Below are 21,599 nucleotides of genomic sequence, written 5' to 3'. Positions count from 1 at the left end.
CTCTAAAAGTAGTTAGTAGCTTCTGTTATCAATGTAGTCTAGTTAGTGATGGGTGTATATGTTTTGAGAACATAGAAATCAGAGTAAGGACTAACAGGAGAAAATTTCAGAAGCTGTTAACTCTGATGGCAACAAAGGAGGTCTACATCAGAGTGAAAGGCAGATAGTATGTTACATGTGTGCAAAATATAATGCTACACGATGGGGAGATGTGGGTCTTAGATGCACAAGATCAGCAAAGGCTAGAAAGAATCTGTATCCCTATGGTGCACTTTGATCAACTGTCTTCTACTATAGCCTTGGGCTGACCAAATCCTTGTGAGAGGATTTGGTAGATGAAAACTGAAAGAAGCCTGTCATATATGTATATATTGGTCTTTGTGTCTGTGTTTGTCTCCCACCACCACTTGACAACTGGTGTTGGTGTGTTTATGTCCCAATAACTTAGTGATTTGGCAAAAGAGACTGATAGAATAAGTACTAGGCTTATAAAAAATAAGTCCTGTGGTCAATTTCCTCAACTAAAACCTTTCAAGACAGTGCCCCAGCATGGCCACAATCAAATGACTGAAACAAATAAAAGATATAAAGAATTAGGTGTAGTGTGCAAAAGAGAAGACTGCATTGGTATGGCCATTAACGTATATGGAGGAGGATAGTTGTATAAATATGTGCCGTGTACTTGAAATATATGGAAGAGGGAGACTTAAAAGGACTTCTTTTTTACAGGCTCATTAGCTAATCGAGATATCAGTATTTGTTCTGGCACTGTTTTACTATATAATATTGATGAGGAGATAAGTTACAATATCAGTTTTTCTCATGGTAACTACAGCAGTATAGTTTGTTCTAACAGAACATCCACATTTAAGTGGGCAGAAATTGGGAAGAAGTCGTGAATGGAGAGCAGAAGCTTAACAGCTTCACCTCATTAAGGTATATGACAAAGGACAATATTAACTGACAGTATGATGTATTAAAGAAGACATGTTCACCTGCCCAGGCATGGTAAAACAGGCATAAAAATTATGTTATTTATATGTTTATATACATATACATGTATATATGTACATATACATGTATATATATATATATATATACATACACACACACACACACATATATATATATATACATACACACACACACACATACACACACATATATATATATATACATACACACACACACACACATACACACATATATATAAATATATACACACACACATATATAGGCATGCATTACTAGACTTGCGTATGGGTGTAACTTGTGCACATAAGTCTACATGTACAGCTGCCTACTTTATATCATTGACTCATTGATAACCTCTTAACCCTTTAACACCCGTATATATTTGCTCCTCTGGCTCTTGTCTTTTGCATCACACATTTCTATTACTCATCCATTTATTGCCCATGCCAGTCACTCATGTCCCGGTCACTCCTACCTTCATCTCTCTTATCTGCTCCCTGCCACCTATATGCCTCTATTATTAATATTTCACTCACTTCTTCCTGGTATCAGTTGTTCTGTTTTGACTTAGGATGATAGTAGTTCTCACCACTGTTTTCACTCATATTATCGCTCTCTCTCTCTCTCTCTCTCTCTCTCTCTCTCTCTCATACACACACACACACACACACAGACCTCTCTATATTTCTCTCTCTTTTGTTTTCCAACTGGGGTAGCCATGTATTTCTTCAACAGCATGACACCTGCCTCTATCCTCTATTATACTGTAACCTTTCATCAACAGATGCAAAACCACTTCCCTTAATACAACTCCCCCTCCTGGTCAGGAGCTCTTTGTCTTGCAAGTTACTTGGTGACCCTGCTGGTGCTGGTGCTATGTAAAAAGCACTCTATCCACTCTGTAAAATGGTTGGTGTTAGGAAGGGCATCCAGCCACAGAAACCAAATCAGTAGTACTAGGCACAGTCCTCTAGCTTACCAACTCCTGTTAAACATTCCAACCCATGCCAGCATAAAAAATGGATCTTAAATGATGACCCTGATGATGATATATGCACATACTGTCAAAGCAACATCTTTGAGTTTCTTTATAACTGTACATCCCTCTAACACATTTATCATTCACCTTTCAGTCTGTCTATCACTTGCTCTTCTTGTTACACATTTGTATACATGCTCACTCACACACATACATGCAGGTTTCTCACCTTCATCATTACCACAATTTTTAATGTTCAATTCACCGTACTTGTAGAGGAAGTTGGGTCTTCTCTAGCCCTCTCTGTTGCCACCTAACATCATCCTTTGTCATTGCTTTGTCAGGTGCAACATCTTGCAATTTTCATCTCTTTGTCCTAAGCTTTCAATGGACTCTATTCAGTTTAATCACACAGGATTTTTCATACAGATATCATCCTCTATATGTATCACATGTCTCTATCAGCACAGTCTTCTCTCTTGCACACAGCATCTTATTCCTCTTATATCTAGTTTTTCACTCAACTCATCTGCACTCTTGTTATTCATCCATACTAACATTACACATCACGTGGTTCAATCATACTTGTCTGGCTGTATGTGAGTAGGATAGATGTTTCTCGTTATCCTTTATGTGATAGTATTTATAACATGAATTTTTGTTAAATTCTAGATGTCAATGAATGTGAAAAGAATAATAAATGTGACCACCAGTGTATCAATACTCCGGGCAGCTATTTCTGTAAATGTAACAAAGGTTACACTCTTGATTCAAAAGGACATTCTTGTAAAGGTAAGTTAATATGTGTATTCATCCTATAGTGGATTTTTAACCAATGAAGAATTTTTGCTACTTGGTGGAGAAAAACCCTATTTTTAAAGCTTCACACAGTTGCACAAATTTACACTGGCACTCCATTAGTTACAACAAGCATTCCAGTTGATCTGATAAATGGAACAGCCTGCTCGTGACATTAACAAGCAAATGATGGAGCACTCCACAGACATGCATATACAGAATGTGATATGGTTTGCTCTTTGAAATACAGGTACAACTCATTTTTGCCAGTTGAGTCAAGTGGAGCAAAGTGAAATAATGTCTTGCTCAAGGACACAACATGCCACCAGGTATCAAATTCATGAACTAGAAATAGTAACCCAAATACTCTAACCACTTGGCCACATGCCTTCACAAACTTAGAATTTATAATACTAATTTATGTGCTGTGTATTGTCAGGCATAAATACTTTTTAGTATGAATAAATGTAGAATACTTTGAGATTAAGAAGTGAAATTGAAAAACATGTTTATGATGTGAGAGAATACAAAATATATATGCATATGTATTTAATGATTGCATAGCTAATAAGCTGGGCTTTTGACCAACTGAAAACAAGTCCAAATCATGTTACAGCTATTGTTTTATGCTTTTTAGCAAGACATGTATGTTACAGCTATTGTTTTATGCCTTTTAGCTAGCCACACCAATACTTTACAATAACATATGCATTTCCCTATTAAATTCCTTCCTCCAACATAATGTGAATGGTGAAATTAAAAAAGAAAAGCAATTTAATTCATCCCAACATGTAACACATAGGTGTGAAACAGTGAAATATTATTGAGTGCATGTCTGTGTTTGTGTGTGTGTGTGTATGTGTGCTAATTAGCATTACTAACTTCAGTTTCATATACACAGTTAAATGGGGCTAATATAGTGAACTAACTCTTTTTAATCAGTTAAAATGACAGCAATTATAAAATGGAAAATCATTAATGCTAATGATAATTCTTGTCAATGAACACAAAAGAGAAAGCTCTAAAATTCAAATTAATTAATAACTGAATTGAGACATACATTGAGGAGTGAGTTTGATCTTTGGTAGCATGGTGCTAACTCTTGACATGCTTGTTTTATTAGACCTCCTCAACAAAAAAATAGTCTTTTCCTGTTCTTGCCAGACCTTAAATATAAAGGATTTGGGTGAATAAATGATGATAAATATGGTAACGTAAGAGTGACTGAGGGAAATCATCTAGGGATACCTACATGAAGATTAACTCATTAAATTGTTGCTTACAAGCTTAACAGTTCAATATCTTGGGTGTGTTAGCACCAACACAGCTATTTAGTGTTCATGCAAAAGTTATGTCTGGGTAATTTCTCTTAGTTACTCTGTTTTATACTAACTACAATAATTCTTTCAACTACTTTCACTATGCTGTCTGTCTTCTTGAGACCTTCGTAATTGCCTCAGTAATTAGCAATGATATTGCTATGCTAGTCACTGGAGATAACACCTTTTTTCACTATATAATTAACTGAGTAAATAGTATAGAACCTATATAGCCTGATGCTTTTAATATCTTGGCAGCTATCCCTGATGATTTTGTAGCTTTCCCAGACTTCATACAATCAATTCTGAGATTGTAATAAATTAAAAATTGCAAAATATTTGTTCTGTTTTGTTTCAAAAGCTGAATATTGTGAAACTTTCCATGCTCCTGTAAACGCTGATGTAAAACATGAAGCCTGTTTAAAGAACCAGACATTACAGACTGGAACCAAATGTCCAATTAAATGTCACAAAGGTTTTCATTTGGATGGCTCCTCAACCCTAAGATGCCTTAAAAATGGTTCCTGGTCTAGAAATAATGTCACCTGTGAAGGTAAGTAGATTGAAGGTTATGACATAAACATTAGAAAGTGATATATTCATTCTAAACAGCTTAAGTCACATAAATCAGAAAATTTCCAAGATTTACTGTTAAACCAGCATAAACTTGATTATATAATTTACTCAATTTGTATGAATATATGAGTGTGTAAGTGTTTATGTGTTGGTGCATGTTATATTTTTGCATATATGTGTATATGGGTGTAAGTCCTTTTTGATGAATAATTATACATGAGGCTCCATATGTTTTTTGTCGACAATATGCACTGTGATGGCAAGTTAACCCTTTAGCATTTAAACTAGTCATATCCAGCCAAAATATTTTATATGTTTTTTTTTTTGCCCAAACTGGCCAGATCTGGCTACTCACATCTACCCTACAATGTCATTCTAAAAGAAATGAACACTCACATCATTGATTATGCATGGTTAATTCAAAACAATGTCAACAAATAGGTATTACATTTGACAGAGTAATCTAAATGCTAGAGGATTAAATAAAATCTTTTATGACTTCCTTGATTTGGTAAGTTACTCAGCTTAACAGCTGTTTTATAACCACTACACTTTAGGATATATACTCATAGCAGAATCTATCAAGTTCCAAATAGGGTAGCATGGTCCCTAGTGCACAGGCATAAGGTCAACCTGACAGATACCAAAATAGTTGTAAGAAATAAAGAACACAAAATTTAGTTGTCACTTGGGAGTACCTTTACTTAATATGTAAGAATGGAGTAGGAACTTGATACTGTTTACTCATTGTAAGTCATGGGCCTATGAAAGATACAGTAGACTCTCTGGCAGTTTAGCAGGGAGCCAATACATCAAATGAGATAAAGAAATACAAATATTTAGCAATATTGGGATTCATTTCATGAAGTCTATGGATTGTTCACTGGAAAGAAACTTTTTGTTGTCAACAGAAGTATCAGCTATTATTGCTTTCATCACAACTGCATTCAGATGACTACATAGTTAATAGAACCTATCATCTGTAGATGATAGGTTCTGTTAACTATGTAGTTACCGGATTGCAGTTGTGATGAAAGCAATAATAGCTGATACTTCTGTTGACAACAAAAAGTTTCTTTCTGTTTGTGGAAGGTAGACTGTACGAAGCTGAATGGTCAAGGAACATAGACATTAGATGTAGAAGATTTGCAGTGGATGAAGAAAAATTTGACAAGCATCATATGTTAAATGTGTAATGCTAATAAGCATGAAAAGCATTGAAGTCATGAGTCAATGTGTGCAACGGAGATGCCTGTGCAACATAGACATGTGATACATACAAATAGAATGTCTGATATGCTGTTGATGATGAAGACTCATATAACAAGTAAGTAGTGAGGTTGGATCTAAGGATACTAGGCTTCTCAGAAGAAATTATTAATACTAGAGACAAGATGCAATATGACATATAACAGACCATTTTAAGTTAGTGTTAAAATAATGATAACATAGCTATGTCACTTGGACTAACATACATTCTATGGTATTTTGTGTGAAGTCAGTACTGAGGTGTGAGCCTAATTTGGATAGACATGTTTCAGTTTTATGAGAACTCCTCAGCAAGAAATAATGTTTATCAGTAATGACAAATTATGATGACAAAGATGATAAGAGTGACGATGACAACAAAGGTGGTAGTGGTGGGGATGGAGAAGATAGCAGCAGTGGCAGTACAGGAGATGGAAACAGCAATGATGATGGTGATGAAGACAAAGAGGAAGTAGATGATGATGACGATATTGGTGGACAGCAGCACCTGAGGTGGTGGCCATGGCAGTAACAGTTGCTGGTTGCTGTTGTTGTTGTTATTCACTACATGACTGTTTGCATCAGCCTTACTGTCTGTTTTTTTGTGGAGCATGTCCCTTTGTGGTTTTCTCATGTTCTTATTTTGTGTTACCTTTTTATACAACAGGTGTAACTCTACTTATTTTAAGGCAATAGAAAATTATATTAGGCTGTTCAGTATTGTTGTATATGTGTGAGTCTGCACATGCACAACTTGCTTGTCTTTCTGTCTCCATTACCTACCTGTGATAACACTTTACAATGTGATTTTCTATATTTCGGTAGATATTGATGAATGTGAGAAGAATAATGGTAAATGTGAGCACCAGTGTGTCAATACAATGGGAGGTTACTTCTGTAAATGTGACCCAGGTTACAATCTCAATCCAAATGGCCACACTTGCTCAGGTAGGTAAATTAAAATATTCTAAAATATGATTTACCCTTCTTCACTACTTTTTCTCCTCTTGGTTCTTTCTTTCTTATTTCTTTTTCTCTTCCTCATGTTGGTGGTGCTTTCCAAACACAGTTAATGAGAAGTAGTTAGAGGCAACCATCATCAACATTCAACATCCATTTTCCATGCTGGCATGGGTTGGACAGCTTAACAAGAACTGGCGAGGCCTAGGGTCACACCAAGTTCCATCGTCTGTTTTGGCTTGGTCTCTATGGTTTGATACCTTTCCTAATACCAGTCACTCCACAGAGTGTACTGGGTACTTTTAAGTGGCACCAGCACCCATACCAATGCGCTTTGTATGTAGCACCTTAGTTTTAGGATCTCAATTTTGTTGTGGTGGGCAGCTGACCATGCCACAAATAGGGACCAATGGCAACATTAAATTAGCCAGTATTGAAAGCACAACACCTCTTATATTGGGATCTACTCTTTGTGGAAACAGAAAAGGATGTGGCAGATAGGCTGATAGTATTAGTGGACTGGTAACACTTGAGTGGCACCAAATACAGAGTCTAATTAAGATATTTGGTTGTCAGTTTTTGTAAATCATTTTGTCCATGGAGGAAGAAACCACTTCCTTTCATATGTTGTGAAAAGGTCATGAGATAAATGACAGTGATTCAAGGTGAGGAATTAAAGCCCACAATTTTCAGAAGCACAGAATCTATCTAATATTTTTATATGAAAAATTATATATTATTTTCACAATATCTAAATATACACTGGCCATATTTAGAATCAGTTGTGGCTTGTATAGTTTATTAAAAATCAGTTGCGGAATCAGAAGAAAAATGCAGAGAAAAGTCAGAACATAACGGTGACCCAAGAAGTGAAATTTTCAATTGATAGCATTATGTATCAGTCAAAATATAATTTCTATATTCATCATTCTTGTTGCTCTGGAACAGCTACAGTCTGGAGAGAGCTAATTTAGCTATACAAATGAATAGATGCACTGGTCTGCCTTATAAAAATAAAGATGAGGAGGTGATGATGAGGAAGAGTATTAACACACTGGTTGTGTCAGTGATAATGAGGAAAAAGTAAAGAAAGGTTACAGAGGTAAGAGAACTGAAAACATTGTCTTCAATTATAAGCTTACTACTACAATTTTTAAAATTTTAATACTAATTGATTACAATAAAACTGTCAAATGAATTCTGTCATTAAACTAAGTTTTTCATCATTTGCCCATTGTTTTAAAACAATTTTCAGCCTCACTGTGTAACACACTTACTGCCCCTGATAATAATAATAATGTAACAGTGAAGAGTGTTAAGTGTCTCACCAGAGCTAAGCTAATTGCTGGAACTAAATGCCAACTTGCTTGTCCAAAAGGCTATGAAGTAAAAGGTCCTTCATTCTTGGAGTGTTTAGAAAATGGTACTTGGTCAAAATTCAAGTCTACCTGCCAAGGTAAGCGTGGGTGTAATTTTTTTAAGTGTATGTGTGTGTGTGTGTGAGTGTGTGTGTGTGTGTGTGTGTGTGTGTGTGTGTGTGTGTGTGTGTGCGCGCGCACACGGATGTGTTTCTTCCTTATATGTCTCAGGAAAGCAAGAGAATGTTATAATAATCGTTCTACTCTTCAGGATGGGCTTCTTCTCCCTGCAACTACTAACAATGCCCAGCCTGCACCCACCCTATGACTTGAACTGGGTTAACATTAATGAGAGGCTAAATATGTATAAGCTGTTTTATGTCATATTCTCAACAGATGTAGACCAATTTTGTGTGTGAGTTGTTTTAGTTCTTCAGGTTTCTAACTAGAAATCAACCTATACCAGAAGTTCTAACAAAAAAAAAAAAAATCAACCCATATCAGAATGTCTAAGATTCAATTCATACTAGGTCCAACTTATATCAGATATTTTTACAAGGAATCGACTCGTATCACAAGTTTTTACTAGAAATCTACTTGTTTCAGACCTTTGAACTCAAAATCATTCTAATTAGAAATGAACTCATACATTCTAGTTAAGGATCAATTTATACCAGAGTGTCACTAGGAATCAACTCATACCAGACATTCTAGTTAGGGATCAACTCAAACTAATCATTCACTTTGCAAAGAACTCACCACTTCAGCATGATACAGGGCCACTCTATAATCAAATTTATTCAATTTGTATATATGTGTACTTGTAGGTGTTTATGTATTAGTGCATGCTATATTTTTTGCACAAATGGAACTCTCTCCTGAAGTTGGTGTCTGGGTCAGTACAGGGTTGGCAACATGAATGAAAATGGGAAATAGCTGATTAAGCACTGTATGCTCCATGGACTATGTGTCACCAACACCTACTTCAAGGGCAAAGCTCAACACAGGGTCTCCTGGTGTCACTCTCACTCAGGACACTGGCACCAGCTAGATCTGATCATCACAAGACACAACTACTTGAGGAATGTGCACCTGTCTCAGTCTTTTTAGAGTACTGACTGTGATACAGACCACTCCCTGGTTTGTTGCAATCTCAAACTCCAATAAAAAATGATGCACTGCACCAAACCCCCAGGCAAGTAGCATATCAGTGCTACTTCAACACAGCAACCAGCTAAGACAGATGCATTCCTCAAGTCACTGGAAGACATCCATCTTGCAGACCCACCAGAAGACAATGTTCAGCAGAAATGGGATGGGACTCTCTCAGGGACATCATCCATAGCACTGCATTGAAGGCTTTTGGGAGGAGAAAGAAATGACACAAAATTGGTTTGAGGTGAGTGTGAAAGAGCTCAATACACTCATTGAGAAGTGTGCTGCCCTGCTGAAGCACAAGTACCAACCCACCAGGACAATGCTGCAAGCATTGAGATCAGCAAAGAAGACAGTGAGATGCTGTAACAATGACTACTGGTTACAACTATATGAAGACATCCAACTATCGTTTGATGTGGGCAATCTTCACAGAATGTATGAGGGTATCAAGAAAGCCATCAGCCCAACCCAGAACAAGATAGCTCCACTCAAATCTAGAACAGGGGAAGTCATCAAGGGCAAAATAATGCACTGTAGAACAACTACATGGGATCTTTTTTAAAACGGGGGCCACATTTTTCATTAACGAAACACTTTGAAACTTGGAACACTGGTAGAATGTGTCATATAAAACATCTTTTTCTCTTAGTCTTCTTAAAAAAAAAAAAAAAATCCATAAATTATTCCATGTTAAAGTTGTCGTATTTCTGTAATTTCAACCAATCACTGACGTCCATTCAGCCGATATACATTAAGTGCCGACTACATAAACAAACGATTCTGAAACAATTAACCCTAACCCTAACCCTAACTCTAACCCTAACCCTAACCCTAGGGTTAGGGTTAGGGTTAGAGTTAGGGTTAGAGTTAAAGCAAATTTAAAATGAAAAAAGCAAATAAAACGAAGAATTGTTTGTTTATGTAGTCGGCACTTAATGTATATCGGCTGAATGGACGTCAGTGATTGGTTGAAATTATCGAAATAGGACAATTTTTTACATGAAATAAATTCGAATACAAAAATATTTTTCTGTTCTATAACACAAAATAGATAAGTATACGAAGTTTGAAAGTCTTTCGGTACCAAAAACACTACGTAAAACATTAATGAAAAATGTGGCCCCCGTTTTAAAAAAGATCCACTACATGCAATGGAGGGGCTGGGCACACTGCCAACTGCTGAAGAACTGAGCTGAGCCAATGATGGCTTACCCACTGGAAAAGTACTGTGTTCTGATGGCATCCTACTAGAGATCATCAGGTGTACAAGGAGAGCTCTACTTGCTAAAGCTACTGTGTCAGTGCTGGGAGGAGGGAACAATCTTGCAAGACATGAGAGACTGTAACATTGTCACTCTATATAAGAACAAAGGGGACAAAAGCAACTGCAATAATTACCGAGGCATCTCGCTGTTAAGTATCGTCAGAAAGGTCTTTGTTCTCTTAGTCCTAAACAGACTACAGAAAATCACTGAGAGGCTATAACCCAAATCTCAGTGTGGTTTCAGATCAGAACACTCCACCATCAACATGATCTTCTGTCTTTGACAGCTACATAGTACCAAGTGCAAAGACAACCACTCTTCATCACCTTCATTGATCTCACAAAGGCTTCTGACCTAGTCAGTAGAGATAGCCTGTTCAAAATCCTTGCCAAAATTGGCAGTCCTCCAAGATTCCTCAGGATTCTCCAATCATTTTATGTGGATATGAAAAGCATCACTCATTTGATGTCCCTTCCTTGGAGGCACTCAACATGTGTAGCAGTGTGAATCAGTGCTGTGTGCTTTCCTCCACATTGTTTAGCATCTTCTTTGCAGTCATTTGGGACATCAACTGATAGTGTCTGTCTTCACACCAGATCAGACAGAAAATTGTTTAGTTTGTCGAGGCTGAAAGGAAAATCCGGAGTGTGTCAGGTACTCGTCTGAGAAATGTTGTACGTGGATAATACAGCATTGACAGTGCACTCTGAGGAGCAAATGCAGCACCTTGTGGACAAACTCTCGAAGGCCTGTCAAGAATTAAGCCTGGTTATCAGTTTAAAGAAGACCAACATACTGGGGCCAAGATGTCGAGCATCCCCCACCACCACCACCACCACCATTGCCATCAACAACTACAAGCTGGAGGTAGTTGTGAATTCACCTACCTCGGCTCTACCATCTCTGAAAACTGGCTGCAAACACCAAGACTGCTGTCTATAAGGCATGCATCCCCAGTACACTACTCTATGACAGTGAGACATGCAGCCTCTACTCCAGATCAGAGCAATGCCTCAACACTTTCCACCTTCGTAATTTGAGCTGTATCTTGGATACCAAGTGGTCTGAGTGAGTCATCAATGCTGATGTCCTCAACCACACCAAGATGCCCAGTATGCTTACCCTGCCCCAGCAGTGCTGTCTGCACTGGTTTGGTCATGTACATCGCATACTGGATGGGGGGATCCCAAAAGACCTTCTGTATGGGAAATTGGTCACCAACACAAGAGCATGAGGACGACCTCATCTTCATTTCAGGAGAGATGTGAAGTCATTTGATTTGGACGTCCTGAGAAGAGAGGGGGTCACAAATGATCAGCCATGCTGGAGACAAATGCTGCAAAAGGGGGATGAAGTGGATGGAAGAGAATCAGGAACTTGCCATCAAATAACAGCACACCTGAGGAAAGGAAAACCAGTGATGCCTGTAGAGAGTTCCTTCAAATGCATTCAGTGTATGCATAGCTGCCACTCCCATGTGGGCCTCTACAGCCACAGCAGATGCTGCACCATCATCAGCAGGTGACACAATTTCTTCGGGTGCAAATCCATGGTCTCTTGAGACCAACGGATGCCTACTGTGTGCATATGTAAGTACTTTTTGATGGATAGTTATACATGAGGCTCCATATGTTTTTTGTCGACAATATGCACTGTGATGGCAAGTTAACCCTTCAGTATTTAAACTGGTCATATCCAGCCAAAATATTTTATATGTTTTTTTTGGCCCAAACTGGCCAGATCTGGCTACTCACATCTACCCTACAATGTCATTCTAAAAGAAATGAACACTCACATCATTGATTATGCATGACTAATTCAAAACAATGTAAACAAATAGGTATTACATTTGACAGAGTAATCTAAATGCTAGAGGATTAAATAAAATCTTTTATGACTTCCTTGATTTGGTAAGTTACTCAGCTTAACAGCTGTTTCATAACCACTACACTTCAGGATATATACTCATAGCAGAATCTATCAAGTTCCAAATAGGGTAGCATGGTCTCTAGTGCACAGGCCTAAGGTCAACCTGACAGATACCAAAATAGTTGTTAGAAACAAAGAACACAAAATGTAGTTGTCAATTGGGAGTACCTTTACTTAATATGTAAGAATAGAGTAGGAACGTGATACTGTTTACTCATTGTAAGTCATTGGCCTATTTTGTTATGCTTAGGGAAAGGGTTAAAGGAAATTAAGTCAGCATCAGTTAATTACTGGTTCCTAATTTATCAGTACTAGAGAGATAAAACATTAGCTGCTCCAAGAAATTATTTGAATACTGACACATGAAATGTTAGGCTTGAATAGAACTTGAGAAATAACCTTTTCTCATTTTATATTTTAGATCTCATGATATGAATCATACTTCCTTTAATTTCAAAGAAGAGAAAATGGGAGTTAATTTATGTTATTTCAAAGGACCATAGTTAAAGCAAAATATCCAATACATGGAATTGAAACTAAATCTAAGACCATGGCCTTACTCACCTCACTAGACATTAATGAGGTTATCAAATCACCTACTACAGAAAACTTTTGGTACATTCAAATGTCCTAACAAATTAAGACTGTAACCTACTTTCTCTATCTCATTTCTTGCTATTACCCATCCTCCTTATACTACAAATGCACCTACAAAAATCATGGAAAGTACAACTTTCATATTTTCTTATGTCAAACTGGAAACCACTCTTTGACATAATTATAAAATGTTTGGTCCATTATTTGCACCATATTCTTATTAAGGGGCCTGTGAAAGGAAATACAAATACCTTCGACTAGTGAAATGATTATATATGCTATGACAGGACAATGTCTTAAGTTAAAAAGTGAATCATCTAATCTTAAAGAATATTTAATGTTATTCTTAGATTGATTTTGGAAGACTATTCTAATCATTTATAACTTCGAAATGTTACAACTGTTTCAAATATTTGCAATTGTTGTTGCTTAGCTTCAGATCTTCTGTCATGACTACTTTATTATTTCCTCAGGCATAGTGCATATCTTTCCTTCCTAAGATATTTAAGATGTAATTTGAAGGAAATTTTGATGTTTTTAACAATCAAAGTGACTCCTACAGGAAATTCTTCATTTGTAAAATCTTTTTGCTATTATTTAGCCTCAGGTTACCTTTGAGTAGGCACCTATGATAAAAGTTACTTCAGGAATACCCATCCTGCCCTATTTTTAAAGACAGTAGGGTGTGATTTAAGGGAAATATGATTGCTATTTCTAGTATAAAGGCAACCATATTGGCTTGTGTAAAATCTTTATACTGAATAGAGCTGGAACTTCAATTTGAACATGGTCCTCTTTTTTCTTTTCATCTTCTCTCTTCTCTGTTGCTTTCATTATTGGTCATATGAAATTTTGCAATATTATTTTATTCCCTTAGTTTTACATGTTTACACTTTTATCACCCTCAAAGTATTTTTCATTTGAAGCAATGCAGTGGTCCAGGCACATTTTCCACTATTCAAAGCAGTGCAGAAGCTCTTGCAAAGGGTTGCTTTTTAATGCCTCCATCGTTTTTTCCTCCACCTCTTCCATATAGGCAAATTCCATAGCACCAGCTTTCATCACCAGTGCTGACCTTTGGAAAAAGGTCTGGATCAACTTCCAACTGTTCTTTCAGTTCATGACAGGCATTCGGTTTTGGCTTTCCATGAGCAAGCAAGCACAAATTTTGCTGCAGCTTTTTTCATTCACAGACCCTTGACCAAAATTCGTTGGCAGAAGTTCCAGGACACATCAATCATATCAACAAGATCATCAATTGTTCGGTGATAGTCCTCCAAGATCAGTTCATGAATTTTCATGATGTTTTCATTTGTTCAGGAGGTCGATGGTTATCCTGAACAAGGTTGATTTCAAGCGACAAGTGACCATTCCTAAAGTGTGGAAACCATTCATAAACTTGTGTTATGCTCATAGCAGTGTCCTTGTAAGCTGTTTGAAGTATGAGAACTGTTTCGGCCACCATTTTCCACCACAGAAAACAGAAGTTTACAGAAGCATGCTGTTCTTTTGTTTCAGCCATTGCAAAAATCTATGAACAGGGTAGAAGCACTGCAAAACAAAGATGCATCGCGTGGCAGTGTGACCACATGCTCCATTGCTGGTTGGCAGACTTATGTTTTGGGGTTGCATCATGTGGCTTGTAGTGGCAGAAGCCTGGACTATTATGGGTTTGTCCCACAGAGAACATTTCTGGTTACTGTGGGGTGACCCCTTGTATAACAATAATGAGCCTACACTGAGCTTTCTTCACACCAATTGAATCCCTCCAATAGAAACACTCTCCCACCTCAAATTAATCCTACATCATTACCACAGTTCAGTTGCCATTTCAAAGTAACAGTCAATTCCTGTATTCTGTAAATAGAGACACATCTTTAAGAGTTTGTAATCAGCATGTTAGTGTAATTTTCCTTTAAAAGCTAACCAGTAATATTGATATTGTCTCATCACCCTTTGCAGACATCAATGAATGTGAAACCAACAATGGGCAGTGTAGCAACATATGTATCAATGAAGTGGGCAGTTATCATTGTGAATGTCCAGATGGACTCAATTTAACATCTGATGGTCATTCTTGTCTAGGTGAGTAACTATAGTATGCCATCTGATATTACTGAGGTGATTTTAAATATCCAATTGATAATATTTCAGGTTTTTCATGCCATTTAAATTAATTTGACCATTCTGCAGATAACTGTGCAGTTATTTTACAAAAACTGAATGGGGTGGGGGCGAGTTCGTGGTGAATTGGCTCCTATTTCTAGTAATCCATGTACTGTCTATTTTATCATAATGTCTAATCCTTATAAAAAGCAAAGTTTGTTTGTTTGTACATTGACCATTGGAAACACTAAATAGAACTGATATTTCAGGTTTTTCATGTCATTTAAATTAATTTAACCATTCCGCAGACAACTGTGCACTTGTTTTCTGCAAATGGATCGGCAGGGGCGATTGGTTCCTATGTCTAGCAATCCACATACTGTATATTTAAACACAATGTCTATATATCCTTATAAAAAGCAAAGTTTGTTTGTTTGTTTCTACCTTGACTGTTGAAAATACTAAATAAAATTGCTAATATTTCAGGTTTGTCTTGTTAAATCAATTCGACCATTCTGCAGATAATTGTGCACTTATTTTCCAAAAACAGAATGAGGTGGGATGCCGAGTTGGTGGTGCACTGACTCCTATTTCTAGCATGTACTGTCTATTTCACCGTAATGCTTTTCACAGAGTGAAAAAATACCCCACCTATCACACAATCCATCTCCAGTTTACTCTAAGTTTATACATTACATTTATTCCTTTGAAGTCACTGCCAGACCACTGCATCCCTCTCTATGTCTCTGCATCCCTCCCTATGTCTCTGCATCTCTCTCTATGTCTCTGCATCCATCTCTATCCCTTTTTATGTCTCTCTCTCTCTCTCTCTCTCTGGTTGTATATGTGTCTCTCTCACTACCTCTTTTTCTCTCTAGAGAAAAAACACAAGTGAGAGAGAGAAAGTGGGTTACGGAGAAAAAACAAGTGAGATACTGAACTTCTACTTTGTCTGTTTATATGTCCTCTCTATCTCTCTCACTATCTCCATTTCTCTCTCTCTCTCTCTCTCTCTCTCTTTCACTACCTCAACCTCTTTTTTCCCAAGAGACAAAATACGTGAGACAAATAGAAAGTGGGTTAGAGAGTAAAAACAAGTGAGACAGAGGCGGGATTAGCATTTATTTAGAATATTTAAATTGTGCTACGGATATTACCACCACAACCACTAATGCCTATTAATCTATACTGCCACCACTACTACCAACACAACCACAACTTGCTGCCATCAACCATGCTTCTCAGAAACCTGGATCAATCAAGATTCAGCAATGGTACATGTATGGTTGTGTCTGAACAACAGCCTCACATTGAAGCAAGAATCTTCACTGGATGCGATAAGGGAGACATCGTACTTATACCTAGAATATCACTAATACCAACAGATATCTGCTTTCATTTCAAACGATTGCAATTCCCAGGTCAAACACTGCAGGTTGTCAGTCTCCTTCTAGAAGCCAATGGTCAATTGTACATAGGTTGTTCCAGAGGAGGAAACCCACAGAAACTCTTCACATATGCTTCAAAGAAATAAGTTAAAAACATTGTATATACTGAAGTTCTGCAAATGTTTTATAATTTTTGTACAATACATATATCTATTATTATCTATGTTACTTTCTGTATTTAGATAGTCTAAATGAATTTATAAAATTATGTTATGCAATATTTAAATACCTTTTAACAACTGTTATTGTAAGGAAAATGGGAATTATGATAGACGCCAATATGTACCTTATGAATACATCTCAACACCGTACAGACCGGGCCGAAGGCCAGGAGGCCTGCTAGTATATATATTTATATATATATTTTATTTGTTTCAGTCATTTGATGACACCCATTCTGGGGCACCACCTTGAAGGGTTTTTAATTGAGCAAATTGACACTAGGACATAAACACATCAACACCGGTTGTCAAGCAGTGGTGGGGGGGGGGGACAAAGACACACATACACACATACATATACATACATAAACATATATATATATATATATATATATATATATATATATATATATATATATATATATATATATATATATATATATATACATACATATACATATTATATCTCTCTCTCTCTCTCTCTCTATATATATATATATATATATACATACAACAGGCTTCTTTCAATTTTCATTTACCAAATCCAATCACAAGACTTTGATTGGCTGAAGGCTCTAGTAGAAGATGCTTGCCCAAAGTATCACATGGTGGAACCAAACCCGAAATCATGTTTTCGGGAAGCAAGCTTCTTACCACATCACCACTCCTGCACCTATATATATCTTTTATCTTTTACTTCTTTCAGTCATAAGACTCTGGGGCACTGCCTTCAGGAATTTTTAGTCAAATGAATCGACTCCAGGACTCTTTTTTAGGTCGGGTACTTATTTTATCGGATTCTTTTGCTGAACTACTAAGTTATGAGGATGTAGATACACCAACACTGGTTTCAAGCAGTGGTGGGGGACAAACACAAAGAAACACATGTGTGCGTGCACACACACACACACACACGACAGGTTTCTTTCAGTTCCATCTGTCAACTCCACTCACAAGGCTTTGGTCAGCCCAAAGGTATAGAAGAATATACTTTCCCAAGGTGCCATGCAGCAGGATTGAATCCAAAGCCATGTAGTTGGGAAGAAACCCTTTTACTACACAGCCACACCCTCACACCTATAGCTTTTATATCACATATGCTTCATACACCTTACATATAGAGGGATGCAGTGGTCTGGCAGTGACTTCAAAGGAATAAATGTTTATACATATATCCTCATATAAACATATTTGTTACAAATAAAAATGCACAGAACCTCATATGGTAGAGCTTTTCAGTCCATGCCTCTTTGACAAAAATGTTTACTATACATAAGTAGTTCTATATACAGAAATGGTTAACTGACTGATCTTTTTTTTCCATTCCTAAAACAGCATCACATTGTCCAAGCTTGGTGTTTCCAGAAAATGGTCAGTTAATACCAGCCTCTTGTCAATACCCTGATGAAACTGGTATAAAACCAGGAACTGTATGCAAGGTGAAGTGTTTGAAAGGATACACAGTTAATGGTACAAAATCTGTAAAATGTTTGTTAAATGGATCTTGGTCTCAGAAACAAGCAACATGTGCAGGTGAATATACAACTAGTTTTTTTTTTATTATATTATGCCAATCATAAAAAGGTTGTTTTTTAATGTAAATCCTCTTTAGTAACTGAAAGTTGGATTGTTTGTGATGTATTACGGAATTTGATATGAGCTGTGGATGTAAGAGATTTGAAATAACTGAGGAAGAATGGATAGAGTAAGAGATGTTTTGTCAGAATTGTGATTCTATATATAATGAAGGCATACCAAAGGTAATGATACTGTATGATTGTGAAAGATGAGGGGAAATAGCCTGCAATGAGTAAGTTATATATAAAAAAAGTAAAAGATGAAACTAGATTTGCCACAACTGATGTGGAACAAGTTAGTATAATGCTGTCAAATGTCTGCTGTATTTGTCTGATATATGCTGGTAAATGACATGCCTTACGAAAGAGAGAAATCTGAAACATTCTTTTAGAATATTGTGTTTGTGGTGTTCAGTCAATTCATCATTGGTAAACTCATCGCTAAGTTAATTCATTGCTAGAACAACTCATTGCTGGGTCAATTTAACACCAGCTGTTGCCAGCATCCAAGTTAGAAAGCTACCAAGTTATTAAATGGTGCATAAGCAAGGTATTGAACTGATATTAATAAAACCTTTCTTTTACCCTTGATATTAAGATGTGGGAAATAATAGAAATTGGAATGTCATGTGAAAATAAAAACTGAAAAAAAGAAAAAGGAACACAATGGAAGCAATCTGACAACATTCTTACTTTCTTAAAATTTCATTTTTCCTTTTATTTCCTTCACTTTCATGTTTTGAAATTTGTGGGGGACACAGAAAAGGACTACTTAATAGATAAAGATAATAACAAAAAATATTCAAATATTAAAACTCCAGATATGTGTAACTGTTTTCAAGGAATTTAGTTCAAAACCATAATTATCTCTCTGTGAGATTTATAATTAGATCATTTCTAACTTAATTATCTGTTACATTTCTAATACACTTGTTGATATGTCTGTATTTTTTCTTTGACTGCTTTCTTGTCTCTGGATAAATTTTTGGTTTCTGTTTGCAATTTGTTGATGATCAACAGTTTCTCCATAATAGAAAGGATGTAAAGGCGGGGAGCTGGCAGAATCATTAGCATGCCGGGCGAAATGCTTAGTGGTATTTCGTCTGTCGTTACATTCTGAGTTCAAATTCCACCGAGGTCGACTTTGCCTTTCATCCTTCCGGGGTCGATAAATTAAGTACCAGTTACGCACTGGCGTCGATGTAATCGACTTAATCCCTTTGTCTGTCCTTATTTGTCCCCTCTATGTTTAGCCCCTTGTGGGCAATAAAGAAATAAGAAAGGATGTTTTTTGCAAATGTGTTACTCTTGTTGTTGTCATTCCTATGTCTTCAGTATTTATTTACATTACATATTAAGTTATTAAAAGATTCCAAGAGCTTATTTCAATGGTTTGACACCTACTCAACCCCAACTTTAAGATACAAATGTTTTTTTTTTTTGTTTTTGTATCCAACTTGAGTTGAAGCCAGAACAAGCATTATAAACTGAAACTAGAGTATTAAAATGAAATACTTAGATATGAGGTTTGAAGGAAAAGTTTATAGGCTCACCAGGACACTTTTTGGATGTACACATACTTTGCAAAAAAAGTACACATGAGTGTACACATACTTTGCAAAAAAGATGAAATTTGCTCACAAGCAAAATTCTGTGCACACCCACAACAAAACATTTCAGGGAATATTTAAAGAGATGACCTCTTACTGGTGCAATGTTAAAAGCACCCATCATACATTGTACAGTGGTTGAATTTGGAAGAGCATCCAGCTATAGAAACCAAGTCAAATCAGACTGAAACCTGGTGCAGCTCTCCAGCATGGAAAACAAATGTTAAAGGATGATGATAATGTCTTGTTTATTGGATTAGATATAAGTTTTTGTTGGAGGGCAGTTTTGTTTATTGGACTAACCACAGTGTATTATTGTTATTTTGTATTTAACCATAGAAACAGAAATGGCAGATTCAACACTGGTAGAGCTTGAAACTTTGATTATGAAATCCTTTTGTGGAAAACCATTTGTTTTATTATCATCTCTATCTCTAACCTCTTCAACTTGACAGCACTATTTTCGACACTCACTCATGACTTTATTCTTGGAAACATTCTTTCAAAGTTGCTATAAGATTCTTGAGTTCCTATATTTTATAATTTTTTCAGTCTTAGAAATTGTTATCCCCAAAGTATCTGGTGTATTTAACTTCAAATAACTATTTTTATTTCAGCCAAATCATGCCCTAACATGAGTATCACCCCTCATGCCATTTTGGAGCCAACCATTTGTCAAAATTCCACTGTTCCTGTGAACACCTTTTGCCAGACAAGATGTGCAAGTGGATATCAGTTAGTTGGAGATGCTATAAACCATTGTCTTCCTTCATTAACCTGGGCAAAGGAACCAGCCAAATGTGTTCCATGTAAGTATTTTTTTTAATGACTTCTGTTTTCACAAACTTTGTGGCTCCATTAAAATCTATTCAGCTGCATCTGTTTCAATCTTAGACTTTTTCCTTCAGTTTTGAATTATAACATTAACCTTCCCTCTTTCTTCCATGGTCAAATGCCTGGAAAAACACTTTTCCAGCCCTACTTTGTTTATGCTCTTGCACACACATCGATAACACCTTCCACCTGGCTTTTGCAATCTTATGTGCTTCATCAATGCCTCTCTCTCTCTCTCTCTCACACACACACACACACACATCCAGGTTCTTACATCTTCACATACACTTTCACACTACTCCATTAACAATTCACCCCCACCCTCACTAACCAGCACCTCAGTACTTCCATCTTACACACATCTATACTCATACATCATCACACAGACACTCACAAACTACTTTCATCTTTGCTTTCTTTCATGGATCTACACATCCATTCCTTCCACCGTTTTTTAGTGCCCTTCCCCATTAGAACACCTTCTCCCACCCCAGATTTCTAACCTTTCACCTCCATCCTATGTCCTCTCATCATTTTTTGTATTCTCACTATTTCTCTCTCTTTTCTCCCCCTATGCATCTCTTACTTTTTCTTTCTCAATGTCCAAACTGCTAAGATTTTTTCTCCATCTAAAGTGTTGAAGTAAATTGTATTTGTCCAACTTTGTTCTTTCTACATTTATACATATAGATTCACACACA

At 36.6% G+C, this 21,599-nt stretch overlaps 1 protein-coding gene across 4 annotated transcripts in view; it reads left to right on the top strand.

Annotated features, from left to right (window-relative positions):
- Positions 1-21,599, top strand: part of LOC106871923 (uncharacterized) — a 423,018-nt gene that overhangs the window by 379,125 nt on the left and 22,294 nt on the right. For 3 of the 4 annotated variants that reach the window (XM_089361578.1, XM_089361579.1, XM_089361581.1), the window contains 7 exons: positions 2,627-2,746; positions 4,433-4,624; positions 6,721-6,843; positions 8,111-8,311; positions 15,125-15,247; positions 18,213-18,410; positions 20,682-20,873. In XM_089361578.1, coding sequence (XP_089217704.1) covers positions 2,627-2,746; positions 4,433-4,624; positions 6,721-6,843; positions 8,111-8,311; positions 15,125-15,247; positions 18,213-18,410; positions 20,682-20,873 — 1,149 coding nt within the window. The remainder of the gene's footprint in view (positions 1-2,626; positions 2,747-4,432; positions 4,625-6,720; positions 6,844-8,110; positions 8,312-15,124; positions 15,248-18,212; positions 18,411-20,681; positions 20,874-21,599) is intronic. The other variant, XM_089361580.1, reaches the window with a different exon arrangement.

This window comes from Octopus bimaculoides, chromosome 13 (assembly GCF_046866305.1).
Source record: "Octopus bimaculoides isolate indiv1 chromosome 13, ASM4686630v1, whole genome shotgun sequence".
In the NCBI taxonomy this organism is placed as follows: domain Eukaryota; kingdom Metazoa; phylum Mollusca; class Cephalopoda; order Octopoda; family Octopodidae; genus Octopus; species Octopus bimaculoides.
This window is presented reverse-complemented; position numbering and strand designations above follow the sequence as displayed.